This window comes from Nilaparvata lugens, chromosome 5, assembly GCF_014356525.2.
Source record: "Nilaparvata lugens isolate BPH chromosome 5, ASM1435652v1, whole genome shotgun sequence".
Taxonomy (NCBI): domain Eukaryota; kingdom Metazoa; phylum Arthropoda; class Insecta; order Hemiptera; family Delphacidae; genus Nilaparvata; species Nilaparvata lugens.
In genome coordinates this window covers 5,006,135-5,033,085 of record NC_052508.1, presented here as the reverse complement: position 1 = coordinate 5,033,085, position 26,951 = coordinate 5,006,135, and the positions used below count along the sequence as shown (strand labels likewise).

At 33.1% G+C, this 26,951-nt stretch overlaps 1 protein-coding gene across 2 annotated transcripts in view; it reads left to right on the top strand.

The window, feature by feature from the left end:
- The window catches only part of LOC111050880 (serine/threonine-protein phosphatase 6 regulatory ankyrin repeat subunit A), a 187,719-nt gene that overhangs the window by 156,868 nt on the left and 3,900 nt on the right, over positions 1–26,951 (top strand). Inside the window, exons 23-26 of one of the 2 annotated variants that reach the window (XM_039429781.1) lie at positions 782–1,481; positions 9,935–10,054; positions 18,174–18,385; positions 22,193–22,328. In XM_039429781.1, coding sequence (XP_039285715.1) covers positions 782–1,481; positions 9,935–10,054; positions 18,174–18,385; positions 22,193–22,328 — 1,168 coding nt within the window. The remainder of the gene's footprint in view (positions 1–781; positions 1,482–9,934; positions 10,055–18,173; positions 18,386–22,192; positions 22,329–26,951) is intronic. The other variant, XM_039429782.1, reaches the window with a different exon arrangement.

Below are 26,951 nucleotides of genomic sequence, written 5' to 3'. Positions count from 1 at the left end.
CAGAAACTCAAGGTTTAAGGCTGTACAAAGGCTGAAAATAGTCTTTCTACTCGTGATATTTTTCGACGTTTTTCGATTTGTATATCATCAAGCTATCAAAATGGAAAAGTTTTCTCAGGAAAACATTTTTTTCTGATCATTACTTTTTGAGATATGAGCGCCTAAAGTTTAAATTTTTGGGACCAAACATTTCAAATTCGGTAAGAGATAAGTTCATGAGATTTAGAGGATAGATTCTTCATGGTATTGTTGATCTAGTAAAACAAAATTTCTCATGAAATATCAATTTTTAGATAGTTACTAAATTTACTAGAAATAACCAAAAATAACTTTCAGTTTAGTCATTTTTGGTAAATTGAATAACTTTTCTAAAAATTTATATTTTCTGAAAATTTTTGTTTTACTAGATCAACATGAAGAATCCATCCTCTAAATCTCATGGATTTATATCGTACCGAATTTCAAATGTTCTGTCCCAAAAATTCAAACTTCAGTCGCTCATATCTCAAAAAGTAATGATCACAAAAAAATTGTTTTCTTGAGAAAACTTTTTCATTTTGATAGCTTGATGATATACAAATCGAAAAACTTTGAAAAATATCACGAGTAGAAAGTTTATTTTTAGCCTTTGCACAGCCTTTAAAACTAGTTTAAAACAAGTTTAAAGCAGTTTTGGACGAATGCCTGTTGTTTTCAACTGGATGTTATTTATTCTCCATGAATAAATAAATAATTCTTTTCCAACTGTATAATTCAAAACTGGTTTATAATTTTTTTTCAGGAACTTTGGCAAGGGAGCCTAGGCTGGGCGGCGTGGAAAACAATGCTACTCTTCATCACGTTCATATTCTGTCCACCCGTCTGGGTATACTTCACTCTATCCCTGGGCCACAAGTACTACAAAATCCCCATCATCAAATTCATGTCCTACCTCACCTCACACATATACCTCATGTTCCTACTTATGTTCACTGGTATCACGCCCATATACCCTGTGGTCAGACCCACCATATTCATCCTATACTGGTATGAATGGGGGCTGTTGGTATGGCTGTCTGGGTTACTACTGTCTGAGCTAACAAACCCCAGCGATAAGACAGGGTTGGGCTGGATTAAACTAACGGTACTTCTCAGTGGTATCGGGGGTGTGGCTGTACATTTGCTGGGGCATTTTGTCGAGAAACCCTACTGGCCCACGCTGTTTTATTTGCGTAACCAAATGTTTGCGCTAGCTTTTCTACTGGCCTGTGTGCAGATTTTGGACTTTTTGTCGTTCCATTACCTGTTCGGACCCTGGGCCATCATTATCGGTAACCTCATGAAGGACTTGGGCCGGTTTTTGGCGGTTCTCGCCATTTTTGTGTTCGGCTTTTCGATGCATATTGTGGCGCTCAACCAGCCCTTCAAGAACCAGACACCTGAGGAGGTGAAAAAAGGAGTCAAGCCGAACCAGGGTCTTGGAAATGGCATTTTCGCTGAAGGTTAGTTGATTCCTCTCAAAATATGTAATTTCTTTAGTGATCATTTTTCTAACGTAGGTCAATATAGTACTTATACTTATTATTAAACGAATATACAAAGTTGAATGTTGTAAACCACCCCGAAGACTGGGGTGATAATTTTTTAAATATTTTTTTCGATAATTATAAAAAAGTAATAATTTTTCTAACGTAGGCCAATATAGTACTTATACTTCAAAAAAATCACTTCACTTATATGGGCTACTTAATTTAAATTAATAAAAACAATATAAAAACTTGTAGTACCCTTTATAAAAACTTTCAAATATGGTCAAAACTAGTCGTTGAAATATTTTAAAGTTTTTGTAAAGGGTAGGCCTACTATGAGTTTTTTATATAAGTTTTTAAATCTATGCTTGGAAATAACGAATATTAATTTAATAGTTTTTATTAATTTTACTCTGAAGGTATGAATTTTATGAAAGGTATGAAAAGGAAGGTTATGAAAGGTATGAATTTTTCGCTGAAGGTTAGTTGATTTTTCTCAAAATATGTCATTTCTTATTAATTTAGTGATAATTTTTCTAACGTAGGCCAATATAGTACTTATACTTATTATTAAACGAAAATACAAAGTTGTATGTTGTAAACCACCCTGAATACTTCTGTTACAGCAAATATTAACAACAGGGTCAACAGCTTTTTGGATAGATGCTCTCAACGAATTTCCATCCAGCTGTTAACCCTGTTATTAATATTTGCTGTAACAGAAGTCTTCGGGGTGGTTTACAGCATTCAAATTTGGATTTTCGTTTTATAATAACTATTTATCGATTAGCATTTCAATAAATACATTTCTCATAAATTTTCATCTGTAGCTATACTTTACTTTTACCTACTCTCAGGCCCCAGAGCCATCTATCATCCATATCCAAATTGGCCGCAACATAATAAAAATCCTTCAGAGCCCTGTTGCATGAGAATATACAAACTTATGATATTAGTAGTCAGCTGGTTATTGGAATAGGAAATTACTAAAGTATATTAGCTTGTATTTTCTTAGGCAAGACACACACACCGGTTAGTCAAGACAGGACTAGTCACGTTTAGTCACAATACTTCACATAGCTGCTTATGACGCAACTCACACCGATTAGTCATTTCAATTAGACATGTCTTCATAAGCAACTATGTGAAGTATTGTGACTAAACGTGACTAGTCTTGTCTTGACTAACCGGTGTACGCCCACCCTTACAAGACTCACAGGGCAGTAACTATATAATTTCAAGGCACCGAGCTTTGCTCGTTATTTATTTATTGATAAACAGAAATCAATTCTTTAAAATGATTGGGGAAGGACTAACAGGCACAGGCACAGCCCAGAACCGTTTCTTCCCCGAATTTCGATTTATACACTATAAATATTCCAAAAAGTAGGTTATGTTCCATACACTTGAATTCAGGTGAAATTTTCAGTCCAAATATTTGAAAACATAAAAGTTCTAATTTAGATTGTTTACATACCAAATTAAATAAAAAAATAACACTCATTAATCACTTAGAACTGTAAAATAATGATTAACTTTGAATATTATGATAATATACCATCTCGTCATGTCAACAAATCAGATTACTGTAGTTCGATCGAGTCAATTAAAATTTCTAGATTTCTCTCGAGATACGGTAAGCTAATAATTGATTACACAGCTGATCTCCCACACAGGCACACGCATCTTCTGTTATCGACAGACGACGAAATCATCATCTGTTTTTCCAAGGATGAATTAGTATCCTTCTCATGTCCTTCAGCGAGTTTTTCCAGGGATGAGACCTAGTGCAGTCGAATTTCGATATCATAAACCTACTATATTCCAAATTTCGTGAAAATCGTTAGAGCCGTTTTCGAGATCCGTTGAACATAAATAACCATATAAACAGATAACATGATATAAAAATAGAAAAATATAAACAGGTTTATAGAAATTGCTCGCTTAATATAATAGGATAAATAGTATAAGTATAGTTTTATAAACAGTATTGTATAGTAACTGTAGGCCCAGGTGGATCGATCTATTGTAATTCTGATTCTATTCTCCTTTCGTACTTCATAGTCACTCTTTATCGATTAGCATTTCAATAAATACATTTCTCATAAATTTTCATCTGTAGCTATACTTACTTTTACCTACTCTCAGGCCCCAGAGCCATCTATCATCCATATCCAAATTGGCCGCAACATAATAAAAATCCTTCAGAGCCCTGTTGCATGAGAATATACAAACTTATGATATTAGTAGTCAGCTGGTTATTGGAATAGGAAATTACTAAAGTATATTAGCTTGTATTTTCTTAGGCAAGACACACACACCGGTTAGTCAAGACAGGACTAGTCACGTTTAGTCACAATACTTCACATAGCTGCTTATGACGCAACTCACACCGATTAGTCATTTCAATTAGACATGTCTTCATAAGCAACTATGTGAAGTATTGTGACTAAACGTGACTAGTCTTGTCTTGACTAACCGGTGTACGCCCACCCTTACAAGACTCACAGGGCAGTAACTATATAATTTCAAGGCACCGAGCTTTGCTCGTTATTTATTTATTGATAAACAGAAATCAATTCTTTAAAATGATTGGGGAAGGACTAACAGGCACAGGCACAGCCCAGAACCGTTTCTTCCCCGAATTTCGATTTATACACTATAAATATTCCAAAAAGTAGGTTATGTTCCATACACTTGAATTCAGGTGAAATTTTCAGTCCAAATATTTGAAAACATAAAAGTTCTAATTTAGATTGTTTACATACCAAATTAAATAACAAAATAACACTCATTAATCACTTAGAACTGTAAAATAATGAATAACTTTGAATATTATGATAATATACCATCTCGTCATGTCAACAAATCAGATTACTGTAGTTCGATCGAGTCAATTAAAATTTCTAGATTTCTCTCGAGATACGGTAAGCTAATAATTGATTACACAGCTGATCTCCCACACAGGCACACGCATCTTCTGTTATCGACAGACGACGAAATCATCATCTGTTTTTCCAAGGATGAATTAGTATCCTTCTCATGTCCTTCAGCGAGTTTTTCCAGGGATGAGACCTAGTGCAGTCGAATTTCGATATCATAAACCTACTATATTCCAAATTTCGTGAAAATCGTTAGAGCCGTTTTCGAGATCCGTTGAACATAAATAACCATATAAACAGATAACATGATATAAAAATAGAAAAATATAAACAGGTTTATAGAAATTGCTCGCTTAATATAATAGGATAAATAGTATAAGTATAGTTTTATAAACAGTATTGTATAGTAACTGTAGGCCCAGGTGGATCGATCTATTGTAATTCTGATTCTATTCTCCTTTCGTACTTCATAGTCACTCTTATATCTTCGCTGATCCACATCAGAAAATGCAGGAATATTGTTACTGATCGGCATATACTTAAATTTTGTAATCTCGAAATTTTCTTCTGTAACACACTTCAAATTCCTACTCTACCACTGAGAGACTCATAATACTGTATGAAGTATTGGAAAATGAATGAATACTCAGTTTTTCCACTTTTGTAAATTCAAGCAAGTGAGTTGTCAGAAATGAATGGAGTTTGATCAAGCTAGTCAACACTGTATCTAAAAATTTCAGCTCTGAAACTGAAGACTTGCTGATAAATTCATATCAAATCTACTTTGTAAAAGATAATTAAGAACTGAAAATGTTGTAAACTACAAGTGAACAACTACAAGACTTAACCTATTTCGGGCTATGTGTAACCTTATCTAAATTTTGGAGAGGAATAGCACAAGGTTACCTTATTTTTTCTCTCCCTATCATTTTGATGATGTATTAATTGTTTGAATCAATAAAGAATAAAGAAAGCGAGTCTTTGATCAGCCAGATTCTCCTATATGAAAAAGTAATCAAAATTAGAATGAAATTTTGAATGTGTTTTAGATTCATATGGAATATTCACTAACTGATAAATTTGTTTCCAGATAAATATTAGTCAATGTTTAACTGTGCCCTAATCTATTTATTATTGGTGGTGTTGAGTATTGGTTATCATTCTTGAGAAAAATTGGCATCATAGACTAATAAAATTGATTTTTGAAAATGTTTTAGTTCATGAGTGACTACTGTATATTTTTAAATTAAATATTGTTCAGTTGCACTATTTGCTGTTTTAAGGTGCGTACAGATTTACGCGCCGCGAACATGAGCAATTCACTTTTAATCAGCTGATGCCAAGCTTTTTATATCTGTATCTTACCGTTTCTCTAAAAATACCGATATAATCAGCTGATTAAAAGTGAATTGCTCATGTTCGCGGCGCGTATATCTGTAGGCACCTTTTGATGTATCTTCACATCATATTCGTATATACAGTACTATTAATAAAAAATAGGATAATACTTGCAATTAATAAATAATCACTTTATGCTATTTAAGAGAACGACTAGCAGTCAGCATTTTTTACAATAAATGAATTAATCACTCACAGTGACAACGAGATCTTTCGGCAAGTCCTGGTTGTTAACCAGGAAGATGGCGGACCTACCGAAAGATAGATCTGTGACAACGAGATGACCTGTGACAACCTGTGACGACCTGTGACAACCAGGACTTGCCGAAAGATCTCGTTGTCACAGTGAGTGATTAATTAATTTATTGTAAAATATTCTGACTGCTAATCGTTCTTTTTAATAGCAAAGAGTGATTTAATAATAAGCTGTTCGTGATGGAAAACAAAATTGAAGAATAATTAATAATACTCGTATTATATCGGTGTATTGTGTTGAAATTTATATATATAAATTAACAAGTACCGGTAGCTCGAGAAGCACAATGATAAATTATTAACAGTAGGCCTATTGAAGCTAAATATTTCCTTGTATTTAATTCATACAATCACCTATAAATATTGTTGTTCTATCATTATTAGGTAGTCTATTATAAATATTGTTGTTGGTTATCATAGACTTAATAACTTTATTCCAAAAATGTACCGTATTTTATTTCTTATAAATCGGAATATTATTTAAGCAATATATCGCTCACACTGCTTCTTTCAATCTGATTACGTGCACTAACCATTTATATTTCAATGCATACAATTCCCCAAAAACGGGTAAGCACAACTAGCATGCTCCATGTATTGTTCAATATAGTCGGCCTATACTATGTATGTTTTGAAACATTTCTGGAACGTTCGACTTGAAAATTGAATAAAATGCAAGAACGCACGAAAAATGTGAAACTTGAATTGCCGGTGACTTCGCATGAAGGAAATTTTGTAAACTTGAAAATATACTTTTCGATCTCTTCCACTCATTCAGTTTAAGGGAGAAAAATATTGAAATTATTTTATGCTGGAATTGAAAAAGATCTTCTCCGTCAAAGTTCAATAAGGCTGTGCAAAGGCTGAAAATAAACTTTCTACTGATGATATTTTTCAAAGTTTTTGGATTTGTATAACATCAAACTATCAAAATGAAAAAGTTTTCTCAGGAAACATTTTTTTCCGATCATTACTTTTTGAGATATGGGCACCTTAGGTTTAATTTTTTGGGACAACATTTCAAATTCGGTAAGAGATAAATCCATGAAATTTAGAGGATAAATTCTTCATGGTATTGTTGATTGAATAAAAAAATTGTAAATATTTATTTTACCAAAAATAGCTTTTAGTTGAGTTATTTTTGGTAAATTGAATAACTTTCTCAAAAATTTTGTTTTATTCAATCAACAAAACCGTGAAGAATTCATCCTCTAAATCTAATGGATTCAACTCTTACTGAATTCGAAATGTTCTGTCCCAAAAATTTAAACTTTGAGCGCTCATATCTCAAGAAGTAGTAATGGTCGGGAAAAAATGTTTTTCTGAGAAAACTTTTTCATTTTGATAGCTTGATGATATACAAATCGAAAATCTTTGAAAAATATCACGAGTAGAAAGTTTATTTTTAGCCTTTGCACAGCCTTAAGATATTTACATAAGGGCTCGGCCGCTCAGAGAGCGATCTGCGATTCTAAAGGTTTATAATATATTTCAAAATAGTAAATATTGATATATTAGATTTATAGAAGCCGATTGGATCGCACATAATGCTTTCTGTGTGTTCGAGATTGTAATAGACATGTGAATTAACCGCTATAATTTATTGATATTAGTCCAGTTATTTTACCTACCAATATTATCAGTAAAACTGTGCTAAACTCATTCACACCTTTACTCCTATACAAATGTATAGAAGATAAATTAACTAGCAATTTGGTTTCATTATACTGTTAGATCTTATCATAACAATTTGTTCCCAAGCATCAGTATATTATTGGTCAAACGAAATCTACAATCAACTAAATAAAGAAGAGAAAATACCGTACATTCCACACAGAAACAAAAATATTATTTTTTATTTCATTTATCAATACAATTACAAACATTTGCTTAATGACAATCTATTGCATTTTTGAAAGAGAATAGGAACAGCAGATGGGAAAGAGGGAAAAAGAAGGAAAGAGATATTTAACTCTCAATGGTCTAGCAAAGAATACACAAAGAATTGATGAAGAGGATTCAAAAAATGCATTGATATTTTTTCTTATGCCACATTTTTTTCCATTTATTTATTCAAAGACTAGCAGGTAACCCGTGATCCGCAAGGGTCTTAATAAAAACTTGACCTACTGAAATCTTGAAGAATTTTAGAAAGACCTATCGTATAACCATCCTCGGGTAATGAAGAATCTAAATGAAAAATTTCAAGTTAATCAGTCCACCAGTTCAGACGTGATGATGCGTCGAACATAATTTCCTGTGTCCCTACCGGTTCTTTTCTTTATTATGAATATCGGGGCACCAAGCTTCGCTCGTTATTTATTTATTGGTAATCAGGCACACAATTGGACTAACAGGCACAGCCCAAAACTGTTTCTTCCCTGAATTTTGATTAATACACTATAAATGGTCCAAAAAGTAGGTTATGTTTCATACACTTGAATTCAGGTCCAATTTCCAGTCCAAACATTTGGAAACAGAAAAGTTCTAATTTAGATTGCTTACAAACCTAATTGAATAACAAAATAACACTCACTAATAACTTAAAACTGTAAAATAATGATTAACTTTGAAAATTATGATATACTCTAATTTAGAATGATATACCATGTCATGTCAACAAATCAGATTATTTTGATCAAGTCGATTAAAATATCAAGATTAATATTTTTTCTCGTGAAATAAGCTGATTGATTGCAAATAGTTGAACAGCTGAACATAATTCTGTCTCTCTTCCACACAGGCACTCACATCTTCTGTTATCGACAGATGACGAAATTTATCATCTGTTTTTCCAAGGATGAATAATTATTATCCTTTTCATGTCCTTCAGCGAGTTTTCCCAGGGATGAGACCTAGTGCAATAGAATTTTTATATCATAAACCTAATATGTTCCAAATTTCGTGAAAATTGTTAGAACCGTTTTCGAGATCCGTTGGACATACATAACCAGATAACCATATATAAAGAAATTGCTCGCTTAAGGCTGTGCAAAGGCTAAAAATAAACTTTTTACTTGTGATATTTTTCAGTTTTTTGATTTGTATTATCATCAAGATATCAAAATTAAAAAGTTTTCTCAGGAAAACATTTTTTTCTGATCATTACTTTTTGAGACATGAGCGCCTAAAGTTTAAATCTTTGGGACAGAACATTTCAAATTCGATAAGAGATAAATCCATGAGATTCAGAGGATAGATTCTTCATGGTATTGTTTATCTAGTAAAACAAAAATTTTCTGAAAATATAAATTTTTAAGATAGTTATTCAGTTTACTAAAAATAACCAAAAATAACTTTTAGTTGAGTTATTTTTGGTAAATTGAATAACTTTTTCAAAAATTGAAATTTTCAGAAAATGTTTGTTTACTAGATCAACAATACCATGAAGAATCCATCCTCTGAATCTCATGGATTTATATCTTACCGAATTCGAAATGTTCTGTCCCAAAAATTCAAACTTCGGGCGCTCATAAAAAGTAAATGATCCGAAAAAAATTTATCCACTTCAAAAAGTAATGATCCGAAAAAAATGTTTTCCTGAGAAAACTTTCTAATTTTGATAGCTTGTTTAAAATTATACAAATCGGAAAACTTGGAAAAATATCAGGAGTAGAAAGTTTATTTTTAGCCTTTGCACAGCCTTAATATAATAGGATAGGATATAGATTCACTTTGACAAAATTTCCCCAACAACACATTAGTTTTTGATCATTCTCCCAAACGTTTCCATAATGCTTGTTCAAAATTATAAGTTTCATTCATTTTCTTACAATGTAACGTGCTTGCTGCGCGCGCTTTTTTCTCATCCTGTATTCCTCTCATTCAGCGAGAGTGCAATAACGATTAAATATTGATGTGGTGTATATGTGTGTGTGTCTGTAAATATAGATCTAAATGCAACTGTGTCGACGGATGTCCTCCAATTGAGTCAGACTACTTCAGAAAATGTTGAATTGTGTCCGCGCTATTCCAAACAAAGAGGCTGTCGAAGGCCCGAATCGCCTGGTTGTAAGTCGCCGATGACGTCATTCGAATGACGTCATTATGCTATGGTTGTTGGTGTTGTGGTTGCCCGGGATTGTGGTGAATTATTGTGCACTGAAGTGGGGTTCAAGTTATAATGGCAGATAGATGGATCAATGCCTTTTTATTTACACTCTACTGTAGTAAAAGTGATGTGGGCGAATTTGAGGCAATAAATAAATCTTTTATTGTCAAAAACATAAAAATGTCATAGTGTCAGTTCAAGCTTACAGTAATATCAATAAATATCACTTTTTCTTTTCATTATTATAATCTATTTATTTTTAAATTCAATTGCCTAGCTCTCTCAAGTATAAAAATCTGGTGTGGTCCACTCACACAACTTTCCTTGCCGTTATGAAAATTGATCACCTGACGCTAGAGTTCACGCGCATCTCAAGTCTACTATTTAAAGATCTGAGCCAGTTGGTGACAGGACAATATGCTGGAGACACACGAGGTCTGCTTTCTCTTCATAGTGAATGATTTAATAGAATCAACAGTTGCAAACAGTTTGCAATTGAATAATCACATTTTCTCGAATTTCGAGCTTATTTTCAATTTTAGGTGAAAATCTTACAAGTCATTAATTGTAGAGATTTTCATGCTCAATCTTTTCCACTTGAAAGTTTTTGTTTAAATTGTATCTGAAGCCTGATAATTGGGAAACTAAAATCAAACTTTGCATAGATGGGGCGGAGCTCCTGAAATTTTTACAGATATGGGACTTGTGGCAGTTGATAGAGCTTATCAATAACTATTCTAGGTATAAATTTGATAAAAATCGTTGGAGCCGTTTTCGAGAAAATCGCGAAAACCCCTGTTTTTGACAACATTTTCGCCATTTTAGCCGCCATCTTAAATTGCATTTGATCGAAATTGTTCGTGTCGGATCCTTATATTGTAAGGACCTTAAGTTCCAAATTTCAAGTCATTCCGTTAATTGGGAGATGAGATATCGTGTACATAGGCAAGGAAAGTAAAAACAAAATAAATTTCAAAATTGTATTTTGCAAAACTCATCTACCTTACATATAAACATTTGCCAACTAGCAAATTCTTCAAAAATCATTTAAAATTCTCAAAGTCAAAATTTCTCTTATCTCATTTGGGAGATCTTTAAAAAGTTTTATAGACATGTATTGCCAATTCTTTTGCGATCCTTCATACTGACAATAATTGACTCAAATATTACTTCTATGCCTAGTTTCATAACTATGTACATTACTGTTCATAAGAGCCCCCTCCCCTCTTCCCCTCGACACACCATGCCACTTCCTGGCAGTGGAGAAAGATAGGAGAACAACGTTGCCGATTCTCTGCCTTGTCATTGCCTTCTGTAGAGGATAGATGATACCAGTATTTCTGATTTATATCTGTTCATTCTTACAATAATCAATTATATTTTCCTCCACCTACTGTCTGAAGTGGGTACTTACTCTAACTCCCTGCAACATTGTCATTAATAACGTGAGTTTTTGAAATGATTTGATTTGCAATTCTAGGTGGAGGAAAAATTTTGTGTAGCCTACATCACGACTGAGGGGATTTTTCTCCTACAGGGAAACTGTTGCCCTCGTCTTCGCGTCATCAGGCATCAAACATTTCCCCCAGGGAGAAAAATCTGTATTTTCCACTCTGGATATACAAATAACGATTTATTCGTTAAGAAAATATATTCTTCATTGATTAAATAATACATTTTCATAATTGAGATGAAAATATTTTGTCAATTAGTTATATTTCCACACTGTTGAAAAACAATCTGGCAACGTTGCGGAGCTAGAAAAGGATAGTGCTATCTGATTTGTTGAATGATAGACAAGGATAGCAGCACCAATGCTAATGAAATACTGCCATTATAACGTGGACCTCACTACAATTGGAGCTGTGGAGACGTGTATCACGAATGTGCACTGTTGGTTGTCGGTGTTTAGGGAGCTTTGTGGTGGAATTTCTGCATTTGAAATCTATAAAATTAACAAGAATAGTTGTTTCTGTTTTAAATGTCATATTTTTATATTTCACTAGAAAATGTGCAACACCAGCATGTCACGTCACATTGAAAACATTTGTGCTATTTTTCACTCCACTGTAAGTATTTAACTTACAACTTTCATTATATTCTAAGCTTTGTTTCCCATAGAATATGAGCACAGAGAAACAATAGCGTAAGTAGATATCCCATGGTATAGGGCGTTTATGTCAATAGTTTCTTCCAGGACGATAATAATAATAGTGACAAATATTTATTTACCTTTAATTTTTGCCAGTAGAGCCAAATTTTATTATTAGCATAGAGGAACAATAGCGTAAGTAGTCGTCCCATGGTATAGGGCGTTTATGTCGCAACTTTTACTGTTATCTCAAGTCGATTACTATCGATTATTGTAGATTTTTACTGTTTTGGCCGGGTGAGAGTGTATGAACGGCACAATATGAGAGACTACCAGCGTCACACACCTTTTTGGGAAATAAATACGTGGACTATCGGCTTGAGATAACAGTAAAAGTTGCGACATAAACGCCCTATACCATGGGATATCTACTCAAGCTATTGTTTCCTATGATATAAGCCAGACCTGAGTTCAATCACTACTTATTGGTGCCTTGTTGAAGAGAGTGTTTCTGAATCCCTGTATTCATTTCAGGGCCTCTGACACGATGGCTCAATTACTCCTCACAAACAATGCAATTTATTCCCTTACACCACAGTAAATCATAATCTAAAAACAGGACTTGAATAGATTACTCAATTTTAAATAGGTTTTATGATGAAGATACTCGGAAAGCACTCTGTCGGGTATCAATTTTATGCGATGGTGATTTTGTAGTATCATGTTGAATGAAAGTAGGCCTACTTGAAATTATTGCTGTTTTTCACCTGCCCAATAAATTAATGAATAATATGCTCAATACAACTTTTAATTGTAAAATTGAGTCAAATTAATATAATTTCACTCAAAGCCTGAATGAGAAGCATGCTGAGATTTCACAGTAAATAAATAAATAATTTATTGTCAAAAACATAAAAATGTCATAACAACGTCAGTTCACGTTTACAATATTCTAATATCACATTATATATAAATATATATTCACATATATATATCACATTTTATTTATATTATTTTAATATATTTTATTTTTAAATTCAATTGCCTAGCACTCTCAAGTCCAAAAACAAACATTTACACAAATAACATTTAAAATTGTATTTCGAAAAACTCTTCTACCTTATATACACATTTTCCAACTAGCTTTAAACAACCAACTCATCTAATACTGCAGAGATGATATAATTCATCTAGGTAGCAGAGATGATCAGGGTGATTCTTAATTATGGTAAAATAATCTAATATGTGATAGTAGAGGTAAAAATAAGAAAAAAATCTTATAAACATATATCCATAAACGCTTCATTAGGGAGCTATACAGGGTGAAAGTTTTCGCCCGGCATTCAGTTCCTCTGGTGAAATACACCGATGCTGAATTGTTTGGGGACTAGTTTTTGAAAAAATAAGCTGGATTCATATGCAAAAATATCTGAAAAAATGAATAAAACTAGTCTGGAAGCTGTAGTGTGAGTAGTTTTTGAGGAAAAAGTTGAATTATGCAAAAAATCTAAGTAGAAAAACACAGACTTCTACGTTTGATGCCCTATAACTTTCTTTAATGACCAGTAAACAAATAATTTTCTGCAATAAAAATTGTAGAGAATTTAATTCTGAAAAGAATTATGTAAACTAAATTTTAATAAAAGTTGAATAAAATGTATTCTTATGTAGTACATTACACCACAAAAATTTGCTGTTTTATGAGGAGAGAACTAATAACTCATAAGTTGTAGCTGCTTGCAAATAAAATATTCGGGTTTCTCATGATAAGTTTTATTTTTATATGAAAGTAACGTATCTAAATGACATTAAACTTATACCAAAAGACTGAAGATGATGTTCAAAGTGACCTCCGTTGTTCTGAATGCATATGTTCAGACGTTTTCTCATCGATTGTCGGACCCGATCAAATATTCCAGGAGTCTGCTTTATCATTTCTACTCCGTTCAAAATCCTTAATCGGAGTTCTTCAATGGTATCAATCGGAGTATTGTATACTGTACTAAGGTTTTCAAGTGTCCCCAAAGATAAAAATCCAAAGGATTTAAGTCTGGTGACCTAGCTGGCCATGGTACTGGCCCACCTCGGCTTATCCATTGATTTGGAAAGCTGTGATTCAGGTGTTCACGAACAGCAACACTGAAGTGTGCTGGAGCTCCATCATGCATAAACCAAATGTTTTGGCGCAACTGAAGAGGTACATCTTCAAGTAAGATAAATAGCTCCTCTCTCAGAAAGTTTAAGTAGATTATGCCATTAAGCCTGGGAGGAAGCTCGAACAGAAGTCTCCTATGATTCCTGCCCAAATTTTTACTGAAAACTGATGTTGTGGACGATTAGGATTCTCATCTGACCAAATATGTTGGTTGTGGACGTTAACGATAGCTGTTCTTGTAAAGTGTGCCTCGTCGGTAAATAAAACGGTTGTTAAAAAGTTTGGGTTAACAAGTTTTACTAGAAACCATCGGCAAATACCAGCACGGAGAATACAGTCTCGTGGCAATAGAGTATGAACTTTCTGGAGGTGGTATGGATGTAATTGTTGCTCTTTTAGTATCCTCCAAATAATTGATTGATTGACATTAAACTACACTGACAATTCTCTCGTGCTCTTTTCTGGATGTTCATAAATTTCATTAAGAGCTTGTTCTTCTAACTCAACAGTCATAGTAGATCGGGGTCTGCCTGCATAAATGTGCTCTTTGGATATCAAAGAACCTGTTTCAGACAGACGTTGATGAATAGTGGCAAAAAACCTTGAACTTGGTCATACTCGGTTAGCAAAGTTCTCTTGATACAAACGTCTTGCTTCAGTACTATTACAGTAGTGTCCCATTCCATACATTAAATGCATGTCAGCTAATTCGGAGTATGAATAATGCCTAGAATTACCTGCCATTTTTTAAAAAGTTAACACTTAACACAGAAGCAAAGTAAAATGGTTACAAATAACTGGTTAATAGATTAAACAAAAAACACAGCGCGGTTACAGTAGGCCTAACTTACGGTTTGTTGTTTTGTTCAACAGTGAGCTAAAATATTTCTGAAAATAATTTTCAGCTGATAATTTCTTTTAAATATTTTCTTATTTAAAACAAAATAAATCAGCTGTTTTGGAACAGCTGTTATTAAAATCCATGTTTTATTTGCAATCAGCTACAACCTTGTTTGTAGGTCTTGGACTCTACCATAAGAAGTATTCTTCCCTCTATATCATTATTATTAGCGTATGGCTTTGCTGGGAGACCCAGGGGTAGTTCCACCTCGCCGTATATAGTCCAAAGTTCCCTAATGGGAAACCGGACACTAAGGTTATAGTGAGCACAATACTTTAAATTTACACTTTTCACTTCGGAATATAGCACGTTACAATTTTGCCATGGCAACCAAATATCTTATTCTCTCTATAAATGCTGGTAGATAATATTCTTACCCAAAGACCTTAAAGAGATATAGATCCACAATGCCTCTGCCTTCCCAATGATAGCTCTTACTTGAAATAATTTCAATTATTGAAGGCCGCCATTGGGTATTTCAGCACGAGATATTATATCTATATATTTGTAATATTATAGATTACAAAGGCATTGGTATGTAATATTCTTATAGGTTGCCCCCTCAATAGCCGATTTCAATTCCAAGTATGACACTAGCGCTGCATGTGAGTCTATGCATCTTTAAGGTCTTTGTTCTTACCAATAATTATAATTTATACGGTATTAGAACTAAAAATGTCCGCTCTTTCTCTCAGGGCTTTAGTTTCAAGTGCAGAATTTCATGAAATCAATATTGAAGGCTTAGCTATATTGTTGGATTGAAGTCGATGGCTCCTCAATGAATTGATTTACAGAGGTTTAGTTGGTGTACGTTGTACTGTAAGCGATTGGTATATTATTCCACAGCTGCAATCAATAATAACAAAGTTTCAATTGAATTGCGTAGGCCTACACACCGTTGAGCTTATTATTGAATGATTGGTTCTATTTTATATGTGACTGGTAATCGGTGTTTAGATTGGTCTGATTGTTGAATTGATTGAATATATTATCCTGTAGCTTTTACAGTACTAATTTATTGTGATTTGTATCTCGATGTTATATAGTTGGCTTCTTGCTTATAGGTCTACAATTAGTTTTGTTTTTTAGAACAAATTGAAATTGTGACAATAATTTTGTTGTAGTGACTTGGTGTGTGGTTGGAATTAAAGTATTTGAAACAATTACTTGTTGAAACTTTATTCTCACGATTCTTAAGATCAGCATGATTTCAGAGTCACTGCTTGTGATATATGTAGCTTTTGTTTGGGCACTGCATGGAATTCTATTGTTTTCTTTTGAGCCTTTAATTCGCAGAAGTAATAAGCTCATCGTAGAATGCTTGCATTTTCTTGTTTTGTTTAAATAGGTTTGAATCATTTTTATATTTATAAATAATAAGTACCGGCATTGAAAAGTAATTAATCTTATCAAGAGTGAATTCTCAATTGAAAAAATAGTTGATTTATTTATTGATTAGGAATCTATAATTCAAGAAAGATTTGAGACCTGAACAAAACAAAATGATAAATTTGATTTTTTTGATCGCTCACTGATAATTCTTTTTTCACCACATATTATCCAGACCATAAATGAATTAAGGGCCAAGCCACATTAAGCGTATTTGAAGGTGTTTTTGCACTGTCGGCGGAGGAGTCGGCAGTCGGAAGGCAGGAAGAAGGAATCAGCTGGGTAGGAAAAGTTTTGGGCTGTGCCTGTTGGTCCTTCTTCAATCATTTCAATGATTTGTTCTCTGTATTTAAATAAGTAGATGAATAATCAGCCAATCTAAGAGTTTCCTGTCTCGTCCGTTGCCAATGCAAAAATCTCCTGTAAAAGCGCTTAATGTAGTTTTTAGCCCTATAATACAAAATCCAGTAGTCCCAACACCTTGATGGAGAGTATAATTTACAGTTCATTATATTATATGATTTAGTGTATATTTCAGAATATAATCGGGTAGAAATTAATAGTAAATTATTACACTGCAATTTTTTGGTAATTTATGGACATTACTCAGGTTGAATAAATTTGAGCTCTTCCACTTTCGACCAGTTTAACTATATTTACCCCTTCATTTTAATTCTTCATTAATTTGTTACAATAATGTTCTTTCTTCTTCATCATATCTTAATATTTTTCAATTGTAATGAGGTTATACTTTTTTGTCTTAGTTTTATATTTTTCAATTACTTTTAACTGAGTTTACTTATTATTTCTTCTTTTGTATATTTAGAACTAGCTTACCCGGCGAACTTCGTACCGCCAAAAAGTCAATGTATCTCGTATCACACTTGACTTTATTTGGTGAATCATAAAATTTATTTATTTACAATCAATATTTTCATTTACATCTCAATACGGACTTCCTATGTGCTTGAAACTACCGTTTAAACAATTTTACCACAGAGTGATGTGTTTATACAGCTGGTAAGTTTAGATGCTAAATCTTATTATCACAACATGATCTTGAATCATGATGATCTTCCCGTTCTACGTTAGCCGCTCGGCCGACAATTTCAAAAACATAGGTCTGTAAAATGGATTAATATATAATTATTATTATTAGCCCCCCTGTTAAAATGTCTGGTCAGAAACCATCTCCAATATTCACACAACATATTGCCACAGTTTTATGCCGTGCTGTCAAGTAGTTTTCGAGTCTATAGGGAACAAACTAACACACAAACAGACATTCATTTTTATATATAGAGATAATATTTTCAATAGCCTAGATAATTATATTATTAATGTCCAATTTGTTCATATTTTTGTAGTAGAAATTTTACCACTCAAGTTAAATCACATTATTTATGGCCAATTTGCTCATAGTTTTGTGTCAATCTGTTGGACTGACATCATCCGTGGTCCATGTGTTCTGGAAATATTTATGACCAATAAAATATGTATTTATTTGGTAAAGATGACTCATATAATTTGCGGTTTTTTCAGTGGTGATGAATCCGACGCAGGCGTTTGAGTTCCTATTCTTCGCCGTTTTTGGCCAAACGACGCCCGAGGTTCTGAGAGTGAAGGCGTCCCTACAACCTGAGTGGACGCTCTACCTCTACAAACTGGTTTTCGGCGTCTACATGTTGGTCTCAGTAGTTGTACTCATCAACCTTCTCATTGCTATGATGAGTGACACCTACCAGCGGATACAGGTGACACTCTCATTAATTAATAATGAATTTATTGCCAAATAAAAAGAATCGTTAAAATACAATAGTTTTTGGCGTGACTGGAAAAAGAAGCCTCGAGCTCCAGCCACGAGTTCTAAAAATAAGAAATAGGTACATTTTTTAATCTAATAACAGCAGTACAAATGAAATGATTTTGTTGAGGAATGATGTATGGATGTTAAATTTTATCAATAATCCAAGTACTTGATAAAAAAAAATATAAGTGAACAGAAAAGATGATACAGGGAAAAAAGATGAATAAAGATGATTGAAATATTGTCGAGTTTATTCAATTGTGTAATTAATATTATTAATAATATTGCCAAAATTGGTGATTCAGCCAACTCAATTCTCAATTTTAAAATAATAGTTTTGTTTTACCCACGATTTTATTAATCAATGAGCGTCATTCAAAAAATTATATTATGAATGAGTTATAATTTATCATAGTGAGGTCCTCGTTATAATTGCAGTATTAGATTGACATTGGTATTGCTATCCTTGTCTATCATTTAACAAAATCAGATAGCGCTATCTTTTTCTAACTCCACAACGTTGCCTGGCCGTTTTTTAACAATGTAGAAATATTATTATCACACCTCAACTATGAAAAAGTTTTACCGTATTTAAACCTTTAGAAAATATAAATAACTCAATATTTATCGTTACAAGTGGTAATTGAGTGGAATATTTCTAATCAATTTATTAATTCAAGCCATCTAAATTCAAAATTTGTAGATTTCATGTTTATTTTGGACTATAAATTTATAAAAATTGTACACGTGAATTTGTAACCTTATCTTGGACTTTGTCACCTATGAATTTGGAAGAAAAATAGCACAAAACTCGAAAATTATTATATTATCATTTTTTCTGTTTACTTATATTTTTATTGAATGAAAAAGACTAAGAAATTGTCAAAAAACCACTGATTTATTGATAAATAAAGTACTTATATTTTGTTTATACCTTATTATTTTATCTACCAATGTAGATTGACCAATGACATTAGTCTCATTTGCATTGTAAATAAATAAATATATTTTCTTGAGGAATAACATCATATAATATCAAAATATATCATATATTGATCAATATATTATCATATATTATAATAGATCATAATAACTAAAACAATAATATCATATATAATTGATCATTTTAAACAAGAACGAACAGTATTAATATCACATCAGATATACAGGTATCAGCTTTCCTCTAAAGAAGGCAGCGGCAAGGCAGAGAATCAGCAACACTGATCTCCTATCTTTCTCCACTGTCATTATACATGGACCTCACTGTAAAGTACTAATCAGCCTGCTCATTGTTATAAATAAGTGGCACTAATCAGTGGATAGGGCTTTAATACAAATAATTGTAAACTATCATCAATTAGCATGTTGAGCTTGAACAAGATAGAATATTTTTAACATAGAGAAACAATAGCATAAGTAGATATCCCATGGTATTGGGCGTACATTTCACAACTTTTACTGTTATCTCAAGCCGATAGTCCTAGTAGTTCTTTCCCGTGAAGCTGTGTGACGCTGGTAGTCTCATATTGTGTCGTTTATACACTCTCACCCCAACAAAAAAGTAAAAATTACAATAATCGACAGTAATCGGCTTGAGTTAACAGTAAAAGATGCGACATTAACGCCCTATACCATGGGATATCTACTTATGCTATTGTTTATTTACGATTTTACCCAAAAATGGGAGAATGGAAAATTTTAAGAGTTGTCCTGAATTCAACAAAATTGAAACAAAATATAATCGTGAAATATTATGATTATATTATGTGCTTCAAACACTTCTGCTGGTGTAAATAGAAATATCGGGCCACCGAGCTTCTCTCGTTACTTATACTTATTGATAAACAGAACACAATTCATTAAAATTATTGGGGAAGGACTAACAGGCACAGCCCAAAACTGTTTCTTCCCCGAATTTTGATTTATACACTATAAATATTCCAAAAAGTAGGTTATGTTCCATACACTTGATTTAAGGTTCAATTTTCAGTCCAAACATTTGAAAACAGAAAAGTTCTAATTTAGATTGTTTACATACGGTACCAAATTGAATAACAAAATAACACTCACTAGTCACTTAAAACTGCCAAATAATGATCAACTTTGAAAATTATGATATATACTATAATTTAGAATGATATACCATGTCATGTCAAAAAATCAGATTATTTTGATCAAGTTGATTAATATTTCTCGTGAAATAAGCTGATTGATTGCACAGCTGAACATAATTCTGTCTCTCTCCCACACAGGCACTCGCATCTTCTGTTATCGACAGACGACAAAATTATCATCTGTTTTCCCAAGGATGGATAATTATTATTCTTTTTCATGTCCTTCAGCGAGTTTTCCCAGGGATGAGACCTAGTGCAATCGAATTTTTATATCATAAACCTACTATGTTCCAAATTTCGTGAAAGTCGTTAGAGCCGTTTTCAAGATCCCTTGGACATAAATAACCATAATTATAACCATATGAATACAGAAATTGCTCGCTTAATATGATAGGATAGCTTAAATAGGTATGATTTTATTGTCATTCAATGCTACATTAGTCATAGACAACGTCAGAAATTGTAATTTAGGAAACATATAAGTCAACCTAATATCATAGAAAAAATAGCTTTTCTTCTCTATGCTAATAATAAATACCTAACAATATCGGGGCACCGAGCTTCGCTCGTTATTTTCATTTATTGATAAACAGAACACAATTCTCTGAAATGATCGTGTTTATATTTCACTGCTGACTATATGTCATCTTATGAATTTCGGGGATGCGATATTTTGATTTTTCACATACAAACTTACTCACATTTTCACTATCCACAGCTGTTTCAGGCAAGGATGAATTATCCTTTCAATGTCGTTCAGCGAGTTTTCTCAGGGATGAGACCTAGTGCAAACGAATTTCCATATCATAAACATACTATGTTCCAAATTTCGTGAAAATCGTTAGAGCCGTTTTCGAGATCCGTTGGACATAAATAACCATATAACCATATGAATACAGAAATTGCTCGCTCAATATAATAGCATAGCTTCAATAGGTATAAATAATGGGGCACCGAGCTTCGCTCGTTATTTTTATTTATTGGTAAACAGAACTCAATTCTTTCAAATGATCGTGTTTATATTTTACAGCTGGTTATACGTCAGCTTATGAATATCGGGGATGAGATATTTTGATTTCCCACAGACGCACTTTTTACTATCCACAGATGACGAAAGTTCAGCTGTTTTTCCAAGGATGAATATTATCCTTTTAATGTCGTTCAGCGTGTTTTCCCAAAGATAAGACCTAGTGCAATCGAATTCTTAGATCATAAACCTACTATGTTCTAAATTTCATGAAAATCGTTAAAGCCGTTTTCGAGATCCGTTGGACATAAATAACCAAATATAAATAAATATAAATAACCAATTATAAAAATATATACAGAAATTGCTCGCTTAATATAATATAGGATTTTATTCTCATTCAATATTACAATAGTTATAGACACGTCAGAAATTGTAATTTAGGAAACATAGTCAACCTATTATCTTAGAGAAAATAGCTTCTCTTCTCTATGTTAATGAATAACATGAAGTGCTTATTAGAAAAATATACAGATTCCTTACTTTAAATAAAAAAAGAAAGTTTATTTCCCCGAAAACTAAAACTACGACCACATCAATTACAGAAAATATTAGATATTAGAAATTACATTGAAAACTACTATGAATTGATGGATTTAATTGTAATTTGCAGGCCCAATCAGACATAGAATGGAAGTACGGTTTAGCAAAACTGATTAGAAATATGCACAGGACAACAACCACTCCGTCGCCCATCAACCTGGTCACCACCTGGCTCGTCTATTTGATTCAACTTTGCAAGAAGCGTTGTAAGTACTCATTACTATCCATAATGGAATACCTACAAATTAATTAATTTTGAAAAATGAAAAATATTAATAACTATAGTCTGGTCCACATTATAATGGCAGTGTTTAATATTAGCAATGATTATGTTGCTATCCTTGTCTATCATTCAACAAATCGGATAGCGCTATCTCTTTCTCGCTTTGCTCTGTTGCCAGATCGTCTTTCAATAATGTGGAATTAACAATCAATTAACAAAACATTTCATCTTAGTTATGGAAATTCATTATAAAAAAATTGAAAAATATAATTTCTTGCTTACTTAATCGAAGCTTCTTCTACCTTGCGGTGTTGAGTTTACGAGAGATTTCCATCTATCACTATCCTGCGCCAAACGGCCAATCACTCTTCAATCACCTCCTCTAGACTCCAAATTTCTCCGGGGGTCATCAAACAATCGTTTTCTCGGTCTTCCAGCTCGCCTTCTTCCCTCTGCCTTAATTTCTTGATAATAAAATATAATTTATTATTTTAAACAAGAATGAACAGTTGATATTACATCAATAAACCTGTATCAGCTACCGTGTCTATAGAAGGCATTGACAAGACAGAGGATCGGCAACGTTGTTCTGCTATATTCACTGCTATTATAACTTGGACCTCACTATATCAGGTAGTGCTCCGCGAGGGTCTAATTAAAAACTTGACCTATACTGGAATCTTGAAATATTTTTAAATATACCTATACCATAGCCACCTCTAATACAAGGCCCCGGCCTACGATATTGCAACGTCGCAGCCTAGGCCTAGAATCTAATACATGATTGGTGAAAAAGATCAGCTGGTATTTTTTAAATATTTTTCACCAATCATATATTAGATTCTAGGCCTACACTGCGACGTTGCAATATCGTAGGCCGGGGCCTTGTGTTAGAGGTGGCTATGCCTATACCCATCCTCGATAAATTGGAAATCTATATGCAAAATTCCAAGTTGATCAGTCCAGTAGTTCCGACGTAATTCGTGAATTTCCTATCCCGTACCTGTATAAGCCAATTCTTTCCTTTATTGTACAGAGTAAGCATAAATTATTGAACACATTTCATAGGTGAATAAAAAAATAACAAATAGTAGTAGTAATGAATTGCAACCAGAAGATAATTATTATTGAACGAAAATCCCAATTAAATGCTGTAATTAAAGAATCCTCGAAGACTTCTGCTACTGCAAATATTACAACATTTAATTGGTATTTTCGTTTAATAATAATTATTCATTAATCCAAGCTTGATTTTGATTAGCATTACTTGACCTGAAAATAATGTGAATTTCCATTAGAAAAAAGGGAAATTTTGTTTAAATTGTGAGTTTTGTACATTTCCTTCAATTTTATTTTCGTCTATTTTTCTCATGCTAATCATACTTGCATACAGGTACCGCCTTTGCAGCTAAAGTGAAAGGTATAATACATTTCTTGTAGTGTATTTTGATTTATTGATAAAATTTCAAGTCTTAAATGTAATTTTGTTAGTAATAAATCGTAACAATTCGACATATTTATTTCCACATGTATCATCATAACAATTATAATTAATCACAGTTACCACTAGAACAAAATTGATATTATTGTAGAATAGGTACTATATTAGTTATTGTAGAACAAAATGGATTGTTTAAGTTGAGTTGAATAATTTTTAAGGTAGGCGTTGGAAGAATTGTTATTAGTTTCCTGAATTAGGGCTAGACAGTATTAGACGTTTTTTACGCACCAACCTAATCAGCCAATATGAGACCTTCCTGCCCTGCCGACTCCTGAGAAACTACCTACTAATATCGTCTCGCATTTATTCTCACTATAGATTTAGTTTCAAATTAAAAGGTGTGCCAGTAATAAACAGCTCTAAAATAACAGTTAGTTCTCAGTTCTCATCACTTAGGGCCGGTTTCCAAGCTCGGGATTTAGGTAAGTTCTAGACTTTAAACAGCTGGAGTCAGAAAATTGGCTTCCCGAAACGGGGCGTAGCCGCAGTAAAATAAATAGCTGCAGCAAAATAAATCTTCATCTTCTCATCTCTATAATTGAAAACGTTTTTCCTTGACGAAATGAAACATTCCTAAATAATTCAAAATTGCTGAAACTTTACACTATTTTCTCTTTATTTTATTTTGTGTTCAATTTTCGAAATTTAAACTTGACTATGACTTCGACTACGCCCCGTTTCGGAAAACCAATTTTCTGACTCCAGCTGTTCAAAGTCTAGAACTTTAAATCCCGAGCTCGGAAACGAGCCCTTAAATTTCAAATTCAAATTCAGATTGAGTTTTATTCACAAAATCATTACAAATGCAGTACATGTATAAATAATATAAAACACTTGTGAATTTTCCCCACTTAGACAAGTCTGTGTGTGGGGAAAGAGTTCTAATGAAAAATAACTTGCAACTAAAAACAGAATAATAAATATTTACAATACAACTTAAAAAAATTGAAAGTAAATTACATTTAGTGAAGAAAGTATAGATGTTTGAACTGAATAAGTACAATATAACTATTACGGTATACGTAGCTTTGAATAATAATAAATGTAGTATTTGAATTCTATTACGCAGTAAAATAATACACAGGAATAATACTCTACGGTACTATACGGGTCTTACAGTGACATTAGATATCAAAAGAGAGTAGAGACTACATTTTAAACTTCATTGTCAACTCCACTTTCAGGTTTAGAAACTCACATTATTATTTGAACTCCAATCTCACAATATAGAATAGACAAAGTAGACATTATTCACTAGTAAATAATAAAAACAAAATTATATTCGAAATCCAATATCAACACGTATAGAGATTATCATTATATAATTAACACAGTAATTATCTCAGTAAACATAGACTGTTTTTTTTCAGATATAGGCCAACATTTAAAAATTAGTTATTTGATTGGTTGATTTAATCAACTTAAATGGAATCGTTAGCACAGCGGTTACTGTAACAAAACAATGGATAGTTTGTATAAATCACACTTATTAAACACTAACATATTCACAAAACACTAAATACGGTACGGTAGATTAGAATACACTACACTTGTAATCAGTCATAAATATACACCATGATTCAAAAAGAATACCACAACTTTGAAAACTCTGCAAAGAATAAACGGAGAGTGGAGCACTATTTGTCATCGATTCGAGGAAGCTCTAAAGTTTTTTTAGTTCTTTATTTGGAGCATCACCCCATTGGCACTCATCTGTCCGTGCCTATTTGAATGAAAACTATCCGAGGCAATGGATCGGCCGCCAAGCAGCTCGAGACAGAGCACTTCATCACTAGCCTCCAAGAAGCCCTGACCTCACCCACTGCGATTTTTTTCTATGGGGGTACGTTAAAGATAACCGCCTCTACCAGCTAACATTGAGGAGCTCAAACAAGAAATAGCAGCAGCTATACAAACTGTTACGCCCTGAGGGTGTGCAACAAGTTCGAGTATCGTATTGATATCACTCGAGTGTCTGGAGGGGGGTGGTCACATTGAATATTTGTGAACTTGTTTTCTAGTGGGGAAAAACTTATTTTAATACTCTTCATTTTGATTTATAACTCAATTTTCTATTATGTTTCCTTGATTAAATACAAATTTTCAAAGTTGTAGTATTCTTTTTGAATCACGGTGTATTATTTGAAGTCTCTTCTTTACTATTTTCCATCCACTAATCAATACCAGTTATTGTTGAATTTGGTGTAGCCTACTCTGTATTTTATAAATTTTATTGAATTGTACTGTATTTGGTGTTGGTTCTTACTGTATTTCATTGAAAAGTATTGATTAAGGTATTTATGATCAGTTTTTTGGAAGACTTAGGACCGGTTTCTAGGACATCAAATCTAATTGTCTACTAAATCTACAGGTTGTTAGTCTATTAGATTTGATGAGAGCCCTATCTATATTAGGTCTATAGGTTTAATGGTCCATTAGATTTGATGAGTGTCCTCTAAACCGGACCATAATATTCGAGCTTTATATTATCTCGGTATCCCCTCTTCATGTTAAAAGTAATCTCTCGGACTACAGTCCACATGTTGGCCCAAACGCGCTCGTCGACATTGGACCAACATGTAGACGCGGCATTCTTCGATTGAAAATAACAAAAATGAGAGTAGCATCAGAAGCAAGACTGATAGAACAAGGTTTAAAATCGAGTTGAAAAAGTGCCTATACTCCGTACAAAATTACTTTTGACTTGGAGGAATATGCGGCGCCGAGAAATGGAGGGAGATCAGCCAATTACAGTGATGGATAGAGTCATAGGTAGAAGCGCAGTTGCCAATTTGTCGTTTAGAGTCAGTCGACTGAAGGCTTTCAGAGAGGAGTAACATCACCGCCGTTTTATTCCTACCTCTGTATGCCTTCTCTGCTACTCATGTCCATTCAAAGTCAGAAGTAATTTTGTACGGAGTATAACAAAGTTAGGGATACTTATCTTGGAGCAATGTATTTAGTGCATGTAAGTCATTAACCTGAAGCCGCACTGCTGAATGGTTACACACAGAACAGTCATTTTGTTTTTAGTCGGGGCGTTTAGAATAAAAATACATGGGCGGTTATGGAGCATCACACACTTTTGTCTACTATCTATCGACG